General features: G+C 46.6%; 1 protein-coding gene across 2 annotated transcripts; it reads left to right on the top strand.

Annotated features, from left to right (window-relative positions):
* The first annotated feature begins 240 nt into the window (after positions 1-240).
* PPP1R3B (protein phosphatase 1 regulatory subunit 3B) lies at positions 241-8,690 on the top strand. 2 transcript variants are annotated; one of them, XM_046648415.1, is made up of 2 exons: positions 241-465; positions 6,511-8,690. In XM_046648415.1, the coding sequence occupies exons 1-2, from the start codon at positions 413-415 to the stop codon at positions 7,391-7,393; spliced, it is 936 nt and encodes a 311-aa protein (XP_046504371.1). In that variant the 5' UTR covers positions 241-412; the 3' UTR covers positions 7,394-8,690. The 2 variants fall into 2 exon arrangements, with proteins under 2 accessions (XP_046504371.1, XP_046504372.1); XM_046648416.1 differs by lacking the exon at positions 241-465 and adding an exon at positions 529-1,329.
* Positions 8,691-18,529: the final 9,839 nt, after the last annotated feature.

Raw genomic sequence — 18,529 nt, forward strand, 5'->3', positions numbered from 1 at the left:
GGAGGAAAGTGGCTCTGCCCCCTGGCGCCCGTCCCTGGGCTCCTGATGAAACAGTGACCCGCCGACCGCTTCCCAGCCCCTGGACGCCAGCCCTATCACTCTGGGCGCGCAGCCGATCACGTGGCGGAGCGCTGCGCTGGGGGCCGCGACTCCACCGGTATTGGTCGACGGCTCGCGTCGCGGGCGCGCCCATTGGTTGCGGGGGGCGTTCACGTGAAAAGGGGCCTGGGATGGCATCCCGAATCGGGAGAAGTGGCCGGAAAGTTAAAGGGAGAAGCGCGGCGGCGGGGAGCCCGAGTCTCGGGTGATGGGCCGCAGGGAGGAGGCGAGCGGGCTGCTTTGGGGCATGGACGGATGCGGCTGCCCGCGCAGGGCGCGGACCTGAGCCCCGGCCCCCGCCAGCCCCGTGCGGATGCTGCCGCGGGCTTGGCGCCTCTGCACCTCGGGGCTTATTAGTTGTACCAGGTACGTCCCTCCCCAAGCCCTGGAGTCCGCGTGTAGGGCCGGGAAACGGCGGCGAGGGGCGCGCAGTGGAGTCCCTCTGGTTAATATCACCTACACTTTCACCGTGCAACTTGCACTTACACTCCGGGGGTGGAACACTCTAGGCGGGCTCCAGTAAGCTGTCGCTTCCACGTGGAGAGGGCAATTCAGGGACAAGAGGTAGGATGGAGCCTGGCCAGACCCACGTGTTCCACCGAGGTGCGGGTTCCAGCCGCTAGGGGTGGCCGGGGGACTGGGGCTGGGACTCCAGTTACCCTTGTCCCCTGTTGCCCCGTGTTCCAACCTGACACAAGGCGTTTCCAGCCTGGGACCCGACGCTGCTGGAAGGTGTCTCGGAGTTGGGCGGTGGGGTCTGGAGCACAAGGAAACGTCGCTGCGTCTCTCTCCGGGTCTCGGTTTCCCCGTAAAACGCAAGGAAACACACTTGTTAGTCTCTCTGGCCGCCGGGGGCGGAGAGACCATGGAGTGCTAGGGCGGCCGCGGCCTTCCAGAACGGGGTCACCCCGGTCGCCGGCCCCTGGTCCCCAGACTGGGGCTGTCCCGGACCGGCTGGGGCAAGGCGGCCGCGCGGGGACGCTCGGGAGGCGCCGTCCCGGCCGGAGTGGCCCCGCCGCCCCGCCCTGCTGCGATAACTTGGGCTCCTCCCCCCCCGTCGTATTCCTCCCCCTGCCGGTCACATCTCCGGGAACCGAGCCCAAGCCCTGCCTCCCGGACACACCGACGCTCACGTAGTCCGGTGGCGGCGGCCTCCCCTGCCACCTCCCTCCGGACTCTCCGATGCTGCTGCGAGCAAGCTGGAGAGGGGGCTTCCCCGCGGCCCAAAAGGTGGGTACCGGGGAGCAGGCCGAGGAGGCTTGAGGAGTGCTTGGGGGCGGGGTGCAGCCCGACCCCATTGGGCCCAGGGGGGCAGGGTCCGAGTGACCTGTGGGATCTTCCACCCTGGACGCTCTGCCCCCGCCCCTGGTGTCCTGTTCATGCCACCCTTTGGAGCAGAGAAAGGGATGTGGAAGGGACTCGGTGCAAAACGGGTGGGGGCCCCAGAACGACATACTAGAAAATTCGGGGCCCATCCTGGTGGTGTTTGTCCAAAAAATTGAGGAAAGACTAGACTTGAGAACTTGGAGAGTTTCTGGAAGGTGTTGGAGCCTGTGGTCTGTGTGGCCAGGCCTCCCTGGGAGACCCAGGGTCCAGGAGAAGATAGCGTTAGGGTTTTGAGCTGGGGTGCAGAGAAGAGGAAATGGTTCATTTGGCAGGGTTGTCCAGGAGCCAAGACTAAAGTGAAGACAGCTGGAAGACTTTCCACAACAGAGGAGCTGAAATATCTAGGGAAAAGTTAGTGGGAAGAGGAGAACATCAGGCATTATTAGTAACCAGAATGTTAGAGCTAGAAGGGACCTCAGAGGAGAAAGCTCAAGCCCAGAGAGGTTGAGTGACTTGCCCTAAGCGGCACAGCTGGGTGGAGGCACTCCTAGATCAGCGCTCTGCGTTTCATGGTGGCCCTTTTTAGATGGCAGGGACTGTTCGGTTTTAACTTACCTCTTTCCTATAATATGCTGCCTCATCCACAGAGGTTTATCTCGAGGATACTTTGGATGATGGTGACAGGATAGAAGAGTACAAGTGGCTTTTAAGGCTGTGAATAAGGGCCCCATGGTCTGAGTACAAAGGGAAGGTAGTCACCTTTATTTGTACTGGGTCAGCCGGAGCTTTTGGGAGGGAATAAAGAAATGCCAAAGGGGTAGATGGCCATGTCTTTAAAAAATTATAACCTGGTAAACTGGTTGTGAATGTTTACCTAACATAGTTTCAGCATTCCTGGTGGGTTCTTAATGTGTCTGATTTTTCTTGTCTTTTCTTATCAGTGTATAAGGGAATGGAGGGGGGGAATGTCTTGGCCTCAATACAAAAAAAATATTTACTTCCTATAAAATGCACAGCCAGAAAGCCAGTAGCTCAGCCGCCCGAAACTGTGAAGGTCATGGGGTTATTCTCTGTATAAGTCCATCTATATAGCTTTCACAAGAAAAATCTCCATGACCTCTAACCCTGGCCAGCTGTCTTGAGAAGGTGTGTTATTTGTCACTAGTGGAACAGGGAAAGCATTTATGCAAAATTTTCCACCTTCTCTCCAATTTTCATGGAGTGTTAGGGTTTGCCCTCTTTTGGCCAGGAACACTGAAATCTGCCCTCAGCCATGGCCCTGTCCCTCATGGGGCAACCTTGGTCTCTTCGTCACCTGTTTGGAAGGAAAGTTCTTGACTGGTCTGAGTAACAGCTACTCATGCTCTCATGATCCCATCCTACAACGAACTGTGTCCAGCTTCTGTGGCATGCTCTCCTTGTGCAAATGTGTGTCCGTATCTTCTCGTTCTGGATTTCTCCCTGGCCAACGTTGGTGACTCATCTTCCCTGGCCTGGGAGCTAAAGGGGCTGAGTGGCAGGAGAGCCAGTCAGGGGAGGGGGCCTGAGGTACAGCCTGGTGCATCCCGTATTGGAACTGATCCTTTTCATGCCATTTGAGGATGGAACACCTGTCCAGGTGCCTTCCTTCCGGGGACTTAGGAAGCCGTTACCTTGTACGTCTCCGTTCCCAGGACTACTGAGTGACGGCCATCCCTGTCACGGTCCACTCAAGAAGTCTTGAGCTGAGGGTCAGGAACGCCTACACCCAACCAGCACTTTGGTGCATCGATTCTTGGAGAATGATCTGGTTAATAAAAGCCTGAATCTACCTGTGGATAGGCAAGGTGGCCAACAAGTCAGATCGTACCCCAGACTGAGGCCACAGGGGTTAAGGTCCTCACCTCTGGTTACTGTGACACTGAAAAGCGATGGGATTCTGGGGGGTTGCTTGTGCAATGCCCTGGGGCAGTACCCTGCTAGGAACCCTTGGGCCGCCAGGCAGTTAACCCTACTTTTGCCTTCCCTGGAAGAATGTTGCAGAACCAATCGGGCTCTAGAAAGCGCCAGTGGAATGGTTGAATTGGCTGTGGGCTCTGACTAGTGCTCCCCCCTCCCACCCAGTTCCACTTGTTCTGACAGTTTGGGGATAAAAGAGATCTCAGGGGAAATTTACACCAATAGGTCCAAACAGTGTTGCTCTACCGAGGTCTTCAGCAAAGTGTTTTTAACCCACAGGCTTAGAATCTGAGAGTGACTTTCCTCGCTGCATGTTCTTGAACTGACCCCTTTGCTTTAGAATTCTGTTTCCCCAACGTCTTCAGAGTTTCCCAACCTTTTTCTAACGAGCTGTGTTCACGTTGTGCGGGAAAGCTCGTATGGGGTTGGCACGGTGGACGTGCTTGGAGAACTTGCCGATAACCTTGTGCTGACTCAGGCCAGGAGGAAGCAGCTGCAGCCCAGGAGGAACCCCTCCTCCTTAGGTTCACACCCAGGTTGTCAAGGGTGGGCGGAGGAGGCGGGGCTGGCGCGCAAGGCTTTGCCTGCTGTTTGGTTTTTAATCCGTATTTAGTAAAACAAAAACAAAAACAGCCGCCTGTGTTAAAATTAGAGCTGAAGGTGTAATTCCAGTACATTCTAACAACGTTTTGCAATGGCCAGGGGGAAACTGAAATTTATATACTTTTTATTTATACTTATACTTTTTATTTATATAAAACTAAAATTTATATACTTATATACTAAAATTTACATACTTTGCAAGTATAGGGTTTTTTTACATTGAACCCGTTAGTCAATCCATTGACCCTCTTTAAAGCCTTCTTAACCCAGTTCAGTTACCACTTTCCTTTCCAGAACAAATCCGTGGGTATAAGAACAGATAATAGAAAGCAAATTTGTTCCTAAAATTTTCACTCGTTTAACTTGGTTAGAAAGCGGTAAGACAAATACCCTTTAAAATGAATATTTAGATAACTACCTTTGAGCTATAAGTTATTGTTTTGTCTCTGAATTTGTGTTTCTCCAGTTGGTCATCAATAAGTGATTCTTGCATCCAAGGAAAGTGGTCTATTTCTTTTGAAAAATGGGATCAAACCCAATATGTCTTCGTCCTATCTCATTTTTCTTTATATATTTGATTAATCGAAATCAGAAGTTGAAAATGAGCTATTTATGGACCGAACCAGTGATCCTGGCTCTTGTAAGAAGAGGAGCAACATTTTGCCTTTCGCTTCTCCTTAGCTACCACCATAACCCGGCAGCCCCCGCCATGGGCTGGGGACCAGGGGAGGCCTGAGAGCGAGCCCCGCAGCGTGCCACCATGTTCCTTCACCATTGCCGTAGTGAGGGGAGAGGTGGCTGGGAACGAATCCAGATCCTGTGTTCTGTGATTCTTAGATTAGACGTTGTGATCCTGGTTTCATCACTGACTTCTTCAGTTAGCCCATGGCAACTGTCAACTCAGCATGTAAATTTTCCGTGGTGATCAGAATGATAAAAATTGCTTGGCTTTAGTGAAGTAATAGCGTTGGATGGATTTTTGGCAAATCTTAAAATGTTTAAGGTGTTTTATTAGATTCATTTTTCCCCTGATTATAGAAGGGATATTATTTTTGAAAATATAAGAAGGGACAAAGTAGGAACAGAGAAATTGCCTGAAATTCTATCACCTGGATATTGTGAGAGTTTTAAGCATAAATCTTCAGTCTTTTTGTGTGAGTGCTTATACATAATATTTTTTCCTCACAAATTTGGTCTCTATGTACAATTTTATCTTTTCTATTTTTTATATTAACATATATTATAAGTCTTTCCCATGCCATTTAAATCTTTTTCCAAATAACGGTTTTAGTGATGATATAACATTTTATCACATGGATGTGGTACAATTGACTTAACCAGACACTTGTTACTGGTCATTTAGGTTATTTTCTCACCCTCTTCCCCTCATAATGTTGCATGGAACATTTTAGTAATTAACTTTCATGGATTTTTAATTATTTCCTTCAGATAAATATGTGTATGTGACATTAGAACCAAAAATGCTAAGAACATTTACAAAGGTTGGGTCAATTTAGACTAATAGAAATATTTCTATTGTATTTTTTAATTCTTTCCTAAAAGTAGGAAAAAAAAAAAGAAATTTTCTAATCAAATTTCTTAAATTACTTATAAGGTTGGACATTTTGCAATATTTGTGGGCCACTTTTAAATTTCTTTCATAAATTTTCTATTCATGCTCTTTGCTCATTTTTCTCTGGAATATTTGACCTTGTTATTGATTTTTAAGAACTCTTTATATATTAAGGTTGTAACTCTTTGCTGTCATGCTTTGTGTAAAATGTTTTCCCAGTTTTTAAAACTTTTGGTATTATTTTTTTCACTTACACAAAAAATATAGTTTTTATGAAGTCAATTTAACCTCATTAACATGATTGTTTTTGCTTTTTATTCATAAATAGGCTCTTTTCACTGTAGATAAGAAAAATAGTCATATGAAAGGTTTAAAAGTACTAAATTGCTGGGAGTTTTTTAAAGAAAGATACACTGGAATATAAAAAGCTACTGTAAATTTAATGCAGGTTTGTGTCTGTCTTCACCATTGAATCCCGGTGTCTGGCGTAATGCCCAGCATACAGTAAACACCAATCAATATTTATGGGATGAATTAATTTCTTTTCATTGGGTTAAAGCAGTATTTACCAAAGTATGTTCCTTAGAACACATGCCTGCAAGATACTCCACAAGAAAGGGTTCCCTACTGAGATAAGTTTGGGAAATGCTGCACACAGTGTGCTCTTTTCTTTGTGCCCCGTGTGTATTAGCATTCCGAAGGCCCCAAGAAATCCCAACAGAAAGACCTATGAACTTAGTGGTCAGACTACTGCTTCCTTGTTTGTTTGTTTGATTGAACGTTGGACCTTTTGTCCCCTAACTTTACACACTTAATTGTCCCTGAAACCAAGGTCATGCTGGACCACACCCGACTTAATCCTGAGCTGTAACCATGTGGAGAGGGATGAAGGAAGACATGGTATGCCAGTCCCTGTTGAAGTGATGTCTGTCTGATCTCGTTGCTGTTTCTTTCTCTCCTCCCTCTGCCAGGGTCCTAGCCTATTCATCTAACCCAATGATGGCCGTGGACATCGAGTGCAGATACAGCTGCATGGCCCCTTCCTTGCGCAGAGAGAGGTGCGCCTTCCAGATCTCCCCAAAGCCCAGCAAACCTCTGAGGCCTTGTATTCAGCTGAGCAGCAAGAATGAAGCCAGTGGAATGGTGGCCCCCACCGTCCAGGAGAAAAAGGTGAAGAAGCGAGTATCCTTCGCAGACAACCAGGGCCTGGCCCTGACAATGGTCAAAGTGTTCTCAGAATTCGATGACCCGTTAGATATTCCGTTTAACATCACTGAACTCCTAGACAACATCGTGAATTTGACGACAGCAGAGAGCGAGAGCTTTGTTCTGGATTTTTCACAGCCCTCGGCCGATTACTTAGACTTTAGAAATCGGCTTCAGACCGACCACGTGTGCCTTGAAAACTGCGTCCTGAAGGACAGGGCCATCGCAGGCACTGTGAAGGTGCAGAACCTCGCCTTTGAGAAGACGGTGAAAATCAGGATGACATTTGACACTTGGAAGAGCTTCACAGACTTTCCCTGCCAGTATGTGAAGGACACTTATGCCGGTTCAGACAGGGACACGTTCTCCTTTGACATTAGCTTACCCGAGAAAATCCAGTCCTATGAGAGAATGGAGTTCGCCGTGTGCTATGAGTGCAGCGGACAGACATACTGGGACAGCAACAAAGGCAAAAACTATCGGATCATCCGGGCTGAACTGAAATCCTCTCAGGGAACAGCTGAGCTACCGAATGGTCCAGATTTTGGAATATCCTTTGACCAGTTCGGAAGCCCTCGGTGTTCCTATGGTCTGTTTCCAGAGTGGCCTAGTTATTTAGGATACGAAAAGCTAGGGCCCTACTATTAGTGACTGCATATGACAGAGCCTGGCTGAGTGGGTGCAGACAAGCCTAAAAGCAGTCGCCGTGGGATGGAGATGGAAGCCAAGAGAAAAGTTGAACTGCCATTAGGCACAGCTTTTGAAAAGAAAGGATCCTATTCACTTTTTTCGTAAACCAGCAAAACCAGCCAGGTTTAGATCACAGAACCGGTTTCACACTCAGAGTGGATGTGGTGTGCTGGCTGTTTGGCACCCGTGGCTGTCATGAGGGGCTGAGCAGGATGTGCGGGATAGGGTCTGGACAGGAACCAGGCCTGCAGGCGGTGCTGGCGAAGCTGGAGGATGATGTCTTAACAGGGCAACCCGGAGCGTGCCAGGCGGCCCAGAGGAGCCACTCCTCTCCCCTCGGATGTGGAAAGTCAGTCACCTCAAAGTCACTCCGTCCCCAGCCACCTCCCACTGGATCCTCGCCGTGCATCTTCGGGTGTTCTCCACCCGGCCAGGCCCTTCCTGCCTCATGCTGCTGTTCCACGCCTACACGTCCATCACACTTTATCTCTGTGCTTTATTTTGCATCTTGTTTGCTTCCACAGTTCATGTGATGTTCAGGAAAAGATAGTAACGGCAAATGAGCCTGGGACTGAGACAGGCATTTCCGCTTTCTGACCCCACGTGTATGTTCCAGCATGAACACACGCCACTTATCAACCGTAACTGGCTCCTGTGTGGTGTTACAGATTGCAGGCTCATGACAACGCGGGACAGCCACGAAGGGAACACTTCTGGCTTCTCCTCTTGGCTTTTTGGGGAGCTTTCTAAGTACTCCTACTCTGAGTCACGAGACGGCTCAATTACAAGATTTGTGTTAACTTGCTCCGCGGGTTTGTGGCATCTCGTTCTTCACAAAAGGAATTTAGAATTGCCTTTCCTGGAGAGTCGTCTTTGATGCTGTGTGCAGGACATTTTGATTTGCAGATCCAGTATATCCTCAAAGACTCCAGAAGATGTTTTCTTTTATCTTGACTGTGATTTTCAATATCCAGGACACTTTACGAGGCACCCTGGGAGTTTGAACTTGGGTGTTCTTATTTATGGTGTGTGAGTATGTCAGGGGCTAGGGGAGAAAAACCTCACCAAGTTCTCATAGTTTATTTTCCGTGTTTGCCAACTCTGAAATATCAGAGATTAATTGTTCTCAACCATATTGGACTAAAGAATTAAAAGTCTGTTGGTTCATACTGTTGTGAGGCTCCTGGAACTGTGATTTTTCTTGGGCAAGATTGGTTGTACTTGGGGGTGTTTAAAAAATATTTTTCCATGTGTATTTGTAGAAAGGTTGGGTTTTTTCTGTGTTGTTTTGTTTTTGGAGCTCAAACAACCGTCTCATTTTCCTTCTGCCCGGTCTTACTAAAGTGAGGTTTTCCTAAGGGAGGCAGGAGGAGAAATGCACAGCTGCCTGGATTTGGGGCACAGCTCCTGGACTCAGCAAGCAGTTTCACTTGCATTTTCCAGATCAGTTAGAAAATCAGTGTCGGGCAGGTATGAAGTGTCTTGGCTCCTAGAGTTTTGTGGTGGGTTTTCTTTTTTCCTTTTTTGAACTTAAAAGTGTTTTGACTTTGTAAATGCTCTTAAGTGGTGTTCAATGTAATTCTTGTTCCTAAAATTGGCTGTCACTCGTCTGCAACCTAGTGCTTTATTTTTTATGCCTCTCCCAGGTGGATGGCACTCGGGGATTACATGATGATATCATTTACGGGAAAATCACATTTTTTACCTTACGCTGAAATTGGGCAGAACTGTGTTTTATCTGAGCATATCTTACCCATCAGGTACACAACCAATACTTTCATTGTTACAAATCTGGTTTATTAATAGTGGAAATCTAAGTGGAATGGAAGCAAAACTGATTTTATACAGGTCATGAATTTATTTTCTTTTAAGAAGGCCCCTCCCTCCTCCTGAAGTTCAGAAAAGGTGTAAGGTGCACTGTCATTTGCATGTTACTGGACTGAAGGTAACCAGATCATTCTATGTTCATAAGAGAAAAGCCTTGAGTGACTCCTGTTGGTTTTTCAGTAATAGTGATCTTAAGACATTCCGTGTCAAAATTTGAAATATGGTGATTCAGTGATAAGTGTCTCTTTTAAAACACCATACACCCTCCCTGCTACCCTTCTTTACTCCAGCTCACCCCAGCTTTTTTGCTGGGGGCACTGGTTGCCAGCCCCCCACCAGTGCACCTGGGCTGCTTACCCACCCCCAAACCCCACCCCAAGAAAGCCCTCACCTGCTTGCAAAGACCCTTCATGACTGAAGAATCTGCTTGCCCAGCTTCCCCGTCGGCATTGTCGTTCAGTGAGGTGGCAGCATCTGAAGAATACTGTCTTCTCTTTACCCATCAGTCTTTCTCCTTTGGGCCCAGCTCTGTCCCAGGATATCAACAGATGACCTCAGGAACCGCTTCAATGGGACCTCTCCTTATTTCATAGCTCCCCGCACCACAGAGAGTGACAGCTTTCTTAGTTGGAGACTTCACTGCAGCCTAACTTGTAGGTTGGACCCTCAGACAGCTCTTGGCTATGATGACAAACGGCCCCCCCATCCCAATGTCCTTCCCAAATTGCCCCAGAAAGACCAGCCTCCTGCCACTGGTGCCGTTGTCCAGGGATAGGGAAGCAGCTCCATTTTTGTTTCATATTTATTCCCCCAAATGCCCTGGGGGGCATTTGCAAATTAGGTGCAATAAATAGGCTTGAACATATAAAGATATATAATAAATAAGCTTTTAAGGTTTCTTGGAAGATATGGAACATTTGAGTGGGTTTTTTTTTTAAGTATTCTTGTAGGGGAGCTGGTGAGAAATAATGGAGTTACATAGTTCTCCAGAAATTGACAATTTTAGAGTCATGGTAGAATTTATTTTATCTCTTAAGATTTAATTTTAATGGTGGCAAAGCATTACTCTTTCAATATGTTTTTTTAAAGGTGTAAATTTCAAACTGCTAAAAGAATGCTGTGGTTTTGATCTTTGCATATAAGTTGCTTTTTAAAAACAAGCATAACTTGTAGTCACCTGGACGTTAAATGGGTTGTATCTGTATATGTTTATAAACCAAAAAAGTGTGTGTTCGCTCACTTTTTAGATGGGCCCGTTTTCTGGGTCTTCTCTCTCAATGGACAGTGAATGAAAACCTTGGTCGTCTTCCCTTTGTTTCCTCTTTTACAATTCCTCTACCGGATGTGGTTTGCCCGAGTAGACCTCAAGGCTCTGGGTTAAGACTCTTGGGGGGTCCCGTCTCCTGTCTCTCCTGATATCACTGAAATGGGGGACAAGGAGTTACACGTGTAATGGGATCGTCCGAAGACGATTTGGCAGCTTATCTTCAATTCCTGACGTGGGACACCTCTGGGACTGGGAGGGATAAGCTGTCGTTAACTGTTAACTAACGGCAGCTTTCCTTTTTGAGGTTGTAAGACATCACAGCCCAAGTTGTAAAGCTGTGAACGTTTTGATGGTTTTGTTTATCAGTTCCTAGAATCTGCGAGGACGCCAAGAATGCGGCTGTGATGACGTAGTTTCCCTTTTATGAATGTAGAACCGAAAGGTCGTCCTCATTCGATGTCTAAAAGTGCCTTGTCAAGAAATTTCTGCATTTTAAAAAATAAATATTTTTGTACACAAGGGGAAATGCACTTTAAAAAAATCACAAGAATGGATGTATTTTGTGTGGTATAAGAGTGGTTTGTATCTCAAACGCAAAAATGTAATAAAGGTAGAGAAAGCAAAACTGAAACTGTCCAGTTTTAAATTGACTCTATTCTTAGAGCCAGAGGCTGGGGGAGAAATATTTTCGATCGATGTTTCCACATACAGAAGGGAGGTTTCCGGAGGACTCGATCCCCATCCATGGCTGAGCTGAAAAGCTGTGAGGCGCAGAGGAGGGCAGCTGATTGCTTTGTAAGCTTCACAGCAGTGAAGGCTGGTCCTAGCTGGGGAGATAAATGCCAGGGAGGAAGCACAGGGCCCCGGGTTGTTCCGAATCCAGTTTTAAGGATCTGAAGGGACGTCACTTCCTACCCTCTCACTTGCTCTTGGAGCGTATTTTTGGTTTCGTGTACTCCAAAGTGGGGAAACTGTCAGTGGCTAGCATGGCTTTTAACTGCTGGATCAGACAAACTGTGTAACCAGCAAAACGAACCAGCTTTTGGTGGGATCCCTGTCCCCACTGGGTCTTGGACAATTCCCTTAAGTAAAATTGCCAGAGATGTTTTATTTCGAAGTTCAGAAGATGGGATGGAGGGAGAGGTCACCGCTGGCAGATGTTTCCTGTAAGTCAGTCTCAGCCACTCTGGAAAAGGCAAGGCGCCGTTCTGCAGTGGCCGGGTGGAGCGAATGACTTAGCACCTAGCCAGCGATGCCAAAGTGAGCTACATCTGTAACCGCCTTTCTCGAGAGTGTCAAACCTTACCCCCAATTTACCTTCGCAGAAATGGGAAGAGTTAAAAAACATGACGTTGGTTTTATGAATGTCTATTTGAGATTCAGTGTGGTTTTCATAATCATTAAGTCATTCTTACTTGGGAGACAGACATTGCAGAAATATTTGTAGTAAAAAGAAAAAAAACTTTTCTAGAGCAATGTACACGGAATAGCAAATATCCAGCTCTCTAGATAATTCGGGCGAACGTTTACTGCTCATCTGCCCCGTGCAGGGCCGTGCTTGGTGCTGCTTCTCCCCGACCACGAGAAGAGACATTTACATCTTAGGTGAAAAACAGTGTGTTGTGCTGTCTAGTGGGATTAGGAACCAGGAAGCCTGGGTCTGGCCTTGACCTTGCTGTCCCCTGTCAACTGCCCTCCTCAAGGGGCTCTGAGTGTTTTCAGCTGGAACAAGGTAACCAGCGGCTCTAAAAGGACCCTGAGTACTTTTGAGACTTGCCCAACACGTTCACTTTTAAAATGCTGCTCAATTTGTAAGAAGTACACATACACCATTTGCATTCTTCATGAGAATCACAGGAATAAATAGCATTCCCATGTCTTGGACTTCATAAAATCATCAGCATTCAAGCTGGAAGGGGTATCAGAGAGTCCTTTTGATGGGTAAAGAGTTTCCTAAAGTCACTTAGCCAGTCAGTGACAAGGCTGGAAGGACCACACGGGTCTTTTTTCTTTTTCCAAGAACTGTTCCCCCAAAATTGGAGTCAGTTTCACAGAACCGAGACTAAAATGGTGATTCTGAAAAGAAGTCCCTTTGCTAAAGATGCAGTCCCCAGGGGAGGAGTGGACACGCGCATCTTTGTGCCCAAAAGGCACGTCCCTCCCAAAGGCCTCCTCAGCACATACAAGGACCACAGACCATGGGGAGGCATAAAGTGAACATGAGATGATTTGAGTATCCGAGAGCCCGTTGGGCAGCAGGATGTGAAACCACCACAGGGCCTGCGGCTACAGCGGCATTCCAGGAGCCAGGCGGGATTGTGGCCTCAGCATCGCCTCTCACCAGAACAGAAGCGCCGGTGTAGCACAGGAGGGCTCTGACCCTCATTCCTCACCCTTTGCCATCACTCACCCTTGGAGAGGGATAAAGAGGAATCTCAACAGAGGTCTGTATCCACTTGGGATTCTCCAGCAGGTGACGTGTTTAGTTGGTGTCCTTTGTGCCACAAGCACAAACGCACCTCCCTGGCATCAGGCCCTGTGCTGGACTTGAATTTGGCAAAGGTAGGGTGGGGATACATAACACTCTTTTCTTGGAGGCCAAAGACATTAGTAATGATCCAAGATCCTGGCCCTCTCCCCGAACGGCAAGATCAGGAGGCTGGATCAGGGGTCGGCACCTTCTTCCTGTAAAGGGCCAGATAGTAGATATTCTAGGCTTTGTGGACCACGTGAGGTCTCTGTCACATATTCTTCTTTAAAAAAGAAACCTATAGGGGCCAGCCCGGTGGCGCAGCAGTTAAGTGTGCATGTTCTGCTTCGGCAGCCCAGGGTTCCCCGGTTCGGATCCCGGGTGAGGACATGGCACCGCTTGGCAAGCCATGCTGTAGTAGGGGTCCCACATATAAAGTAGAGGAAGATGGGCATGGATGTTAGCTCAGGGCCAGTCTTCCTCAGCAAAAAGAGGAGGATTGGCAGCAGTTAGCTCAAGGCTAATCTTCCTCAAAAAAAAAAAACCTCTAAAAATGTAACCATTCTTAGCTGTGGGCCATACGAAAACAGGCCAAGGGCTGGACTTGACTTACTGGTGTGGTTTGCTGATGCTGGTTGAGGAGTCATATAGGAAAAGTGAGACTTCAGAGCAGACTTGCAGACCCTCAGCTGAAGCCTGGAGTCAACTTTTCAGTTGTTTGGTTGGTTTGTTTAAAGAACATATAATTTATGGTCCAAACTGGGACTCTTTTGAGAACGAACGGGGGTGCTAGGAATTACCCTGGGGCACTCGGGGTAATCTAGAAGCAGCCTGAGCAAGTCCCACTGCGTGAGCCCCATTAGCACTCACCTCCTCCGGGCCTTTGGGATCTTCTGAGGCCTTTGGGGAGCTCAGAGAGCCCAGGCCACGCTTGGGCCAGCATCAGTTCTGGCTGGACAGTGCATTTTTTTTGGATGGGTTATAGCAGAGTGGTGATTTTGTCTGTGGTTTAGATGTGTTTTTGTTGGTTAGGTTTCCTGTTTCCTAATTGTAGTGCTGATGGCCAAAAGCCCTCTGGAAACCTCACTCAGCTCACTCTTCAGGGCAGAGAATTTAAGAGGAAAGAGGTTATTAATGGTTTGGGCTCATGTCCTACTACCTCCCTCTCGCCCCCGCCCCCGTCCCCAGCAAAGAGGGCATGGCAAAGCTCCCCCAGGAAGGCGTTTGTTGGGGACAGAGAAACAGGCTGAATCTAGCAGTGTTCCAAGGCCCAGGCCCCAGAATCAACGCTGATAGTGTTCCTGGGACTTTTGCCAACTACAGGGACTCAGCTTATCTTTCTCTGGCCCAGCAAGTTCTCCCTTCCTGACGGCCATCTTTGTGGTGCTGACACACATGCTCTTCTTTTAAGTTTTGTCACCTCCTCCTGCTGAGATTTACCGTTACCCAGGGCTGGAGGAGGGTCTGCAATGCTGAGACGACCCTCTGTTAGTGCTGTGGGGACTCAGAGAGGTTTTTAGGAAGCCCCAAATATATCCAAGGGGAACTCTCCACCACCAAAGGGGGTTAAGCTTTCCAGGGTTCACCTCTCTTTCAGAGAAAGTGGGAATGCCGCCCATCACAACCTGCATTGCTGGAGCTGGTGAGACAGAAAAATCACGCCCTACCTCCACTGGGCTCACTCTTAGGGCCACTTAATTGATGGCCCTTTGGTGGACATCTTGGTTCTATTTGAACATGGAATTAGCCAGCCGACATTTCACTGATCTTATTATCCTACTATTTTATTAAAAATTATGTTATTATTAATTACTCACCATCAACCAGTTATCTATTGAAACAAACACTGAAATATCCCCCCAATATTTTCAGAAATTCCTTTTGTACACTGCTTTGCACATTCACTGAGGCAATAGCATTGGTTAATTTGAATTCTCCAGTCTCCAGCTGCTTTTCTCATCAACTGATCAATCACCTCGCCCCCTTGAAGCCTCATGTCTTATATTACTCATGGGTTAATATTACACACGCACACACAGACTTTGAAAAGAAAAATTCTTTCCTCTGCAAAAATCCTTCTCGCATTGGTTCATTTTTCTGCTTTGAAATGGGGAGTTTGTGTTCCAGAGCTTCTCCAGGAGAGGAGTTCTCTGTCCTGGCTGGGGCTAAGGGCCGCACTCAATGAGCCACACTCTCCCACCAGCGGCTGGAGGAGGAGAGAAAGAGAGACAGCAGGCACCAGTTCTTCTACCCCCACACAGCTCAGCTCACTGCTTATCTGCTGGCCTCTCTGCTATCTCCCCAGACAGGGAATGCGCAGATCCTGGGGGTCTAACTGCAACTGCAGCCCTGCAGGACGGTGAACTCAGACAGGAGCAGCTGGTGGTTTTCAAACGTTTTATGAAGGATTGGAATCTGTTCTTAAACCAAATCTTACCTGAACCCAATTTGCAAAACTGATAGAAAAGGAGCTGCCCAAGATGGAAATTGCAGGACATAGGGAACCACGCCCACTTCCCCACTCCGTGGTCTCCCGGGGCACTTCCTAAGAGCCCCGGGCTCCAGAAATGGGGGTGAGAACCTTTTCCCTAGAACGCAGAAGAACGCTGCTCCTGCTTCCCATGCTGGTAAAAATGTTCAAGGATATCCTGTAAAATGAAACAAAGGCAAGCTAACAAACAAAGCCACTATGGGAGGAAACACGATTGAACCCCACATTATGCAAAGGACTTAGGTTCTGTCATCAAGGATAATTATCATCTTCCACAAAAAATCATCGGCTTGTTCACACAGAACCACATTTGAGTTGCCTATTATCCTACATATGTGTCTTACATTTACACACAAAAATTAAACTGCTTGACAAGGCATCTTCTATTCTGTGCTAACAATAATACGTGAAACAAAATTACTGAGTGCGCCTATGGGCAAGGTTATAATTGGGGCCAAGTACTCTGGGGAATATGGAAAGAAAAAGACATATCATTTTCACCAAGCTATTTACATTTTCTCCAATGGTTATTTTAGTCTTTTCTTCTCCCAAATTGTACATTTTTTTTACTCCATTTACTTGCATCAAATTAAGCCCAGACAAAGAGCCCTAATGTTTCTCTTTTTAAAAATTAAACTTATTTAGAGATAATTGTAGATACACATGCCATTTTAAGAAATAATAGAGAGAGTCCTGTACTGCTTACCAAGATTCTCCCAATGGTGACATCTGGCAAAAGTGTGATACAATGTCACAATCAGGAGGCTGACATTGATGCAGTCAAGACACAGAACATTTCTACCAGCACAAGCATCTCTCATGTTCTCCTTTTAGAGACACACCATCTCTCTCCCTCTACTCCTCTCCTCCCCGACTCCCACCCCGCCCCCGTCCTTGACCCCTGGCAACCGCTAATCTGTTCTCCATCTCTGTAATTTTGTCATTTAGCCGATGCTATATAAATGGAATCATATAGCATATAATCTTTGGAGACCGGCTTTTTCCACTCAACATACTTCCTGGAGATTCATCCAAGTTGTTCCATCTATCAAATTTGTTCCTTTTTATTGCCAAGTATTATTCCCCAGTATAGGCGTTCCACAGTGTGTTTAACAGTTACCGTCTTGAAGAGGACTTGAGTTGTTTCTAGTTTGGGGCTACTATGAACAAAGCTGCTATGAACATTCATGCACAGGATTTTATGTGAACATAAGTTTTCATTTGTCTGTGGTAAGTAAGTGCTCAAGAGTGAAATTGCAGGCTCATATGGTAGTCCGTATTTCATTTTATAAGAAACTGCCAAACTGGTTTCCAGAGTGCCTGTACCATTTTACAATGCCCCCAGCAATGTATCCAGTTTCTCTGCATCCTCACCAGCTTTTGCTGGTATCACTATTTTTTATTTTAGCAATTCTGATAGGTGTGTCGTGATAACTCACCGTGGTTTTAGTTTGCATTGTCCTAATGGGTAATTAAGTTAAACGTCTTTTCATGTGCTTATTGCCATCTATGTAGCTTCTATGGTGAACTGTCCGATCATGTCTTTTGCCCATTTTCTAATTGGCTTGGGGATTTTGTTTTAACTGTTGAGTTTTGAGAGTTCTTTCTCTCTATATTCTAGATACTAGTCCTTTGTCAGATACACAGCTTGAAAATATTTTCTTTTACTAATAGCTTGCCTTTTCTTCACATGGACTTTCTCAGAGCAAAAGTTTTAACTTTTTATCAGTTTATTAATTTTTCCCTTTATGGGACCATGCTTTTGGTGTCAAGTCTAGGAATTCTTTGCCCAGCCCTAGATCCCAAAGATTTTCTCCTATGTTTTCCTCTGAAAGTTTCATCGTTTCACATTTTGAATTTAAATATATGATTCATTTTGAGTTAATTTTTGTATGAAAGGCTTAGGTCAAGTTCCATTCTTTCTGCCTATGGATGTCCACTTGTTTCAGCACCATTTGTTGAAAAGGCTGTCCTCCCTCCATTGATTTGCTTTTGCATCTTTGTCAAAAAGCAGTTGGGCATATTTGTGTGGGTCTATTTCCGGGTTCTCTATTCTGTTCCATTGATCTATGTGGCTATCCCTCCGCGCATCCCACACAGTCTTGAGTACTGTAGCTGTGCAGTAAGACCTAATGTCAGGTAGAGTGATTCTTCCCACTTTATTCTTTTTCACTATTGTTTTGGCTATTCTAGGGATTGTCTTTGCATATATATTTTATAATAATATCCAGCAACAGCTGTAAGTGGCTTTCTACTGTTTTTCCTGTAATTGCAAGCAAACATACACACACACACACAGAGAAAGAGAAGTTTGAATTTTAGTGGCCAAAGAATGGTCTCTCTAGTGTTTTCACAGGGTATGCTTTTACTCTCAGTCTTCCTTGTCGCTTGCCATCCTTCTGCCATCGTTGAGGATGTGGCCATGAATCATGGTATTTCACAAGGCCCGAGTAAAACAAGTGTGGAACCACAGACTGTTAAGAGATCATGAGGTCCAACCTCCATTTTTACAGATGCAGACGATGAGGCCCAGAGAGGTTAGGAGACTTGCTGAAAGTTGAACAGAGAGTTCGTGGCAGAAGCCAGCCTACCACCAGGCCTCTGACTGCATCCGAGCCTGGATGTCCTGCCACTCGGCTCTGAGCTTAAAATGGCACAATTCAGCAGCAGGGCCATTTACCCACCTAGATCAAGGTCATTCTTGCATCATGTTCTGCCAGCCTGTGAATCAGAGGCCGAGAGAGATGCAAGGAGGAAGGGAGGGAGAGAAGGGGAAATAGCAAAGGGTTGCCTCCTATAACTGCTTCAGCAGGTTACAGATTTCTGTCGTATCTAAAATGTGAACAGTGGAAGTGACTAGAGCACTATAGAAAACCAGACATGAGTTCTCACCCAGTGTTATGGTTGACGTCCTTAGCTGGGGGTGGGGGGAGGGATCAAATCTTGAGTCGTCAACTACTAATCTCCACTAACTGCAAGTCACTGTGGGTGATTACCTAAGTATCCATCCTGCCCTCACGGAGCTTACAATTAACTTAG

This window comes from Equus quagga, chromosome 22, assembly GCF_021613505.1.
Source record: "Equus quagga isolate Etosha38 chromosome 22, UCLA_HA_Equagga_1.0, whole genome shotgun sequence".
In the NCBI taxonomy this organism is placed as follows: domain Eukaryota; kingdom Metazoa; phylum Chordata; class Mammalia; order Perissodactyla; family Equidae; genus Equus; species Equus quagga.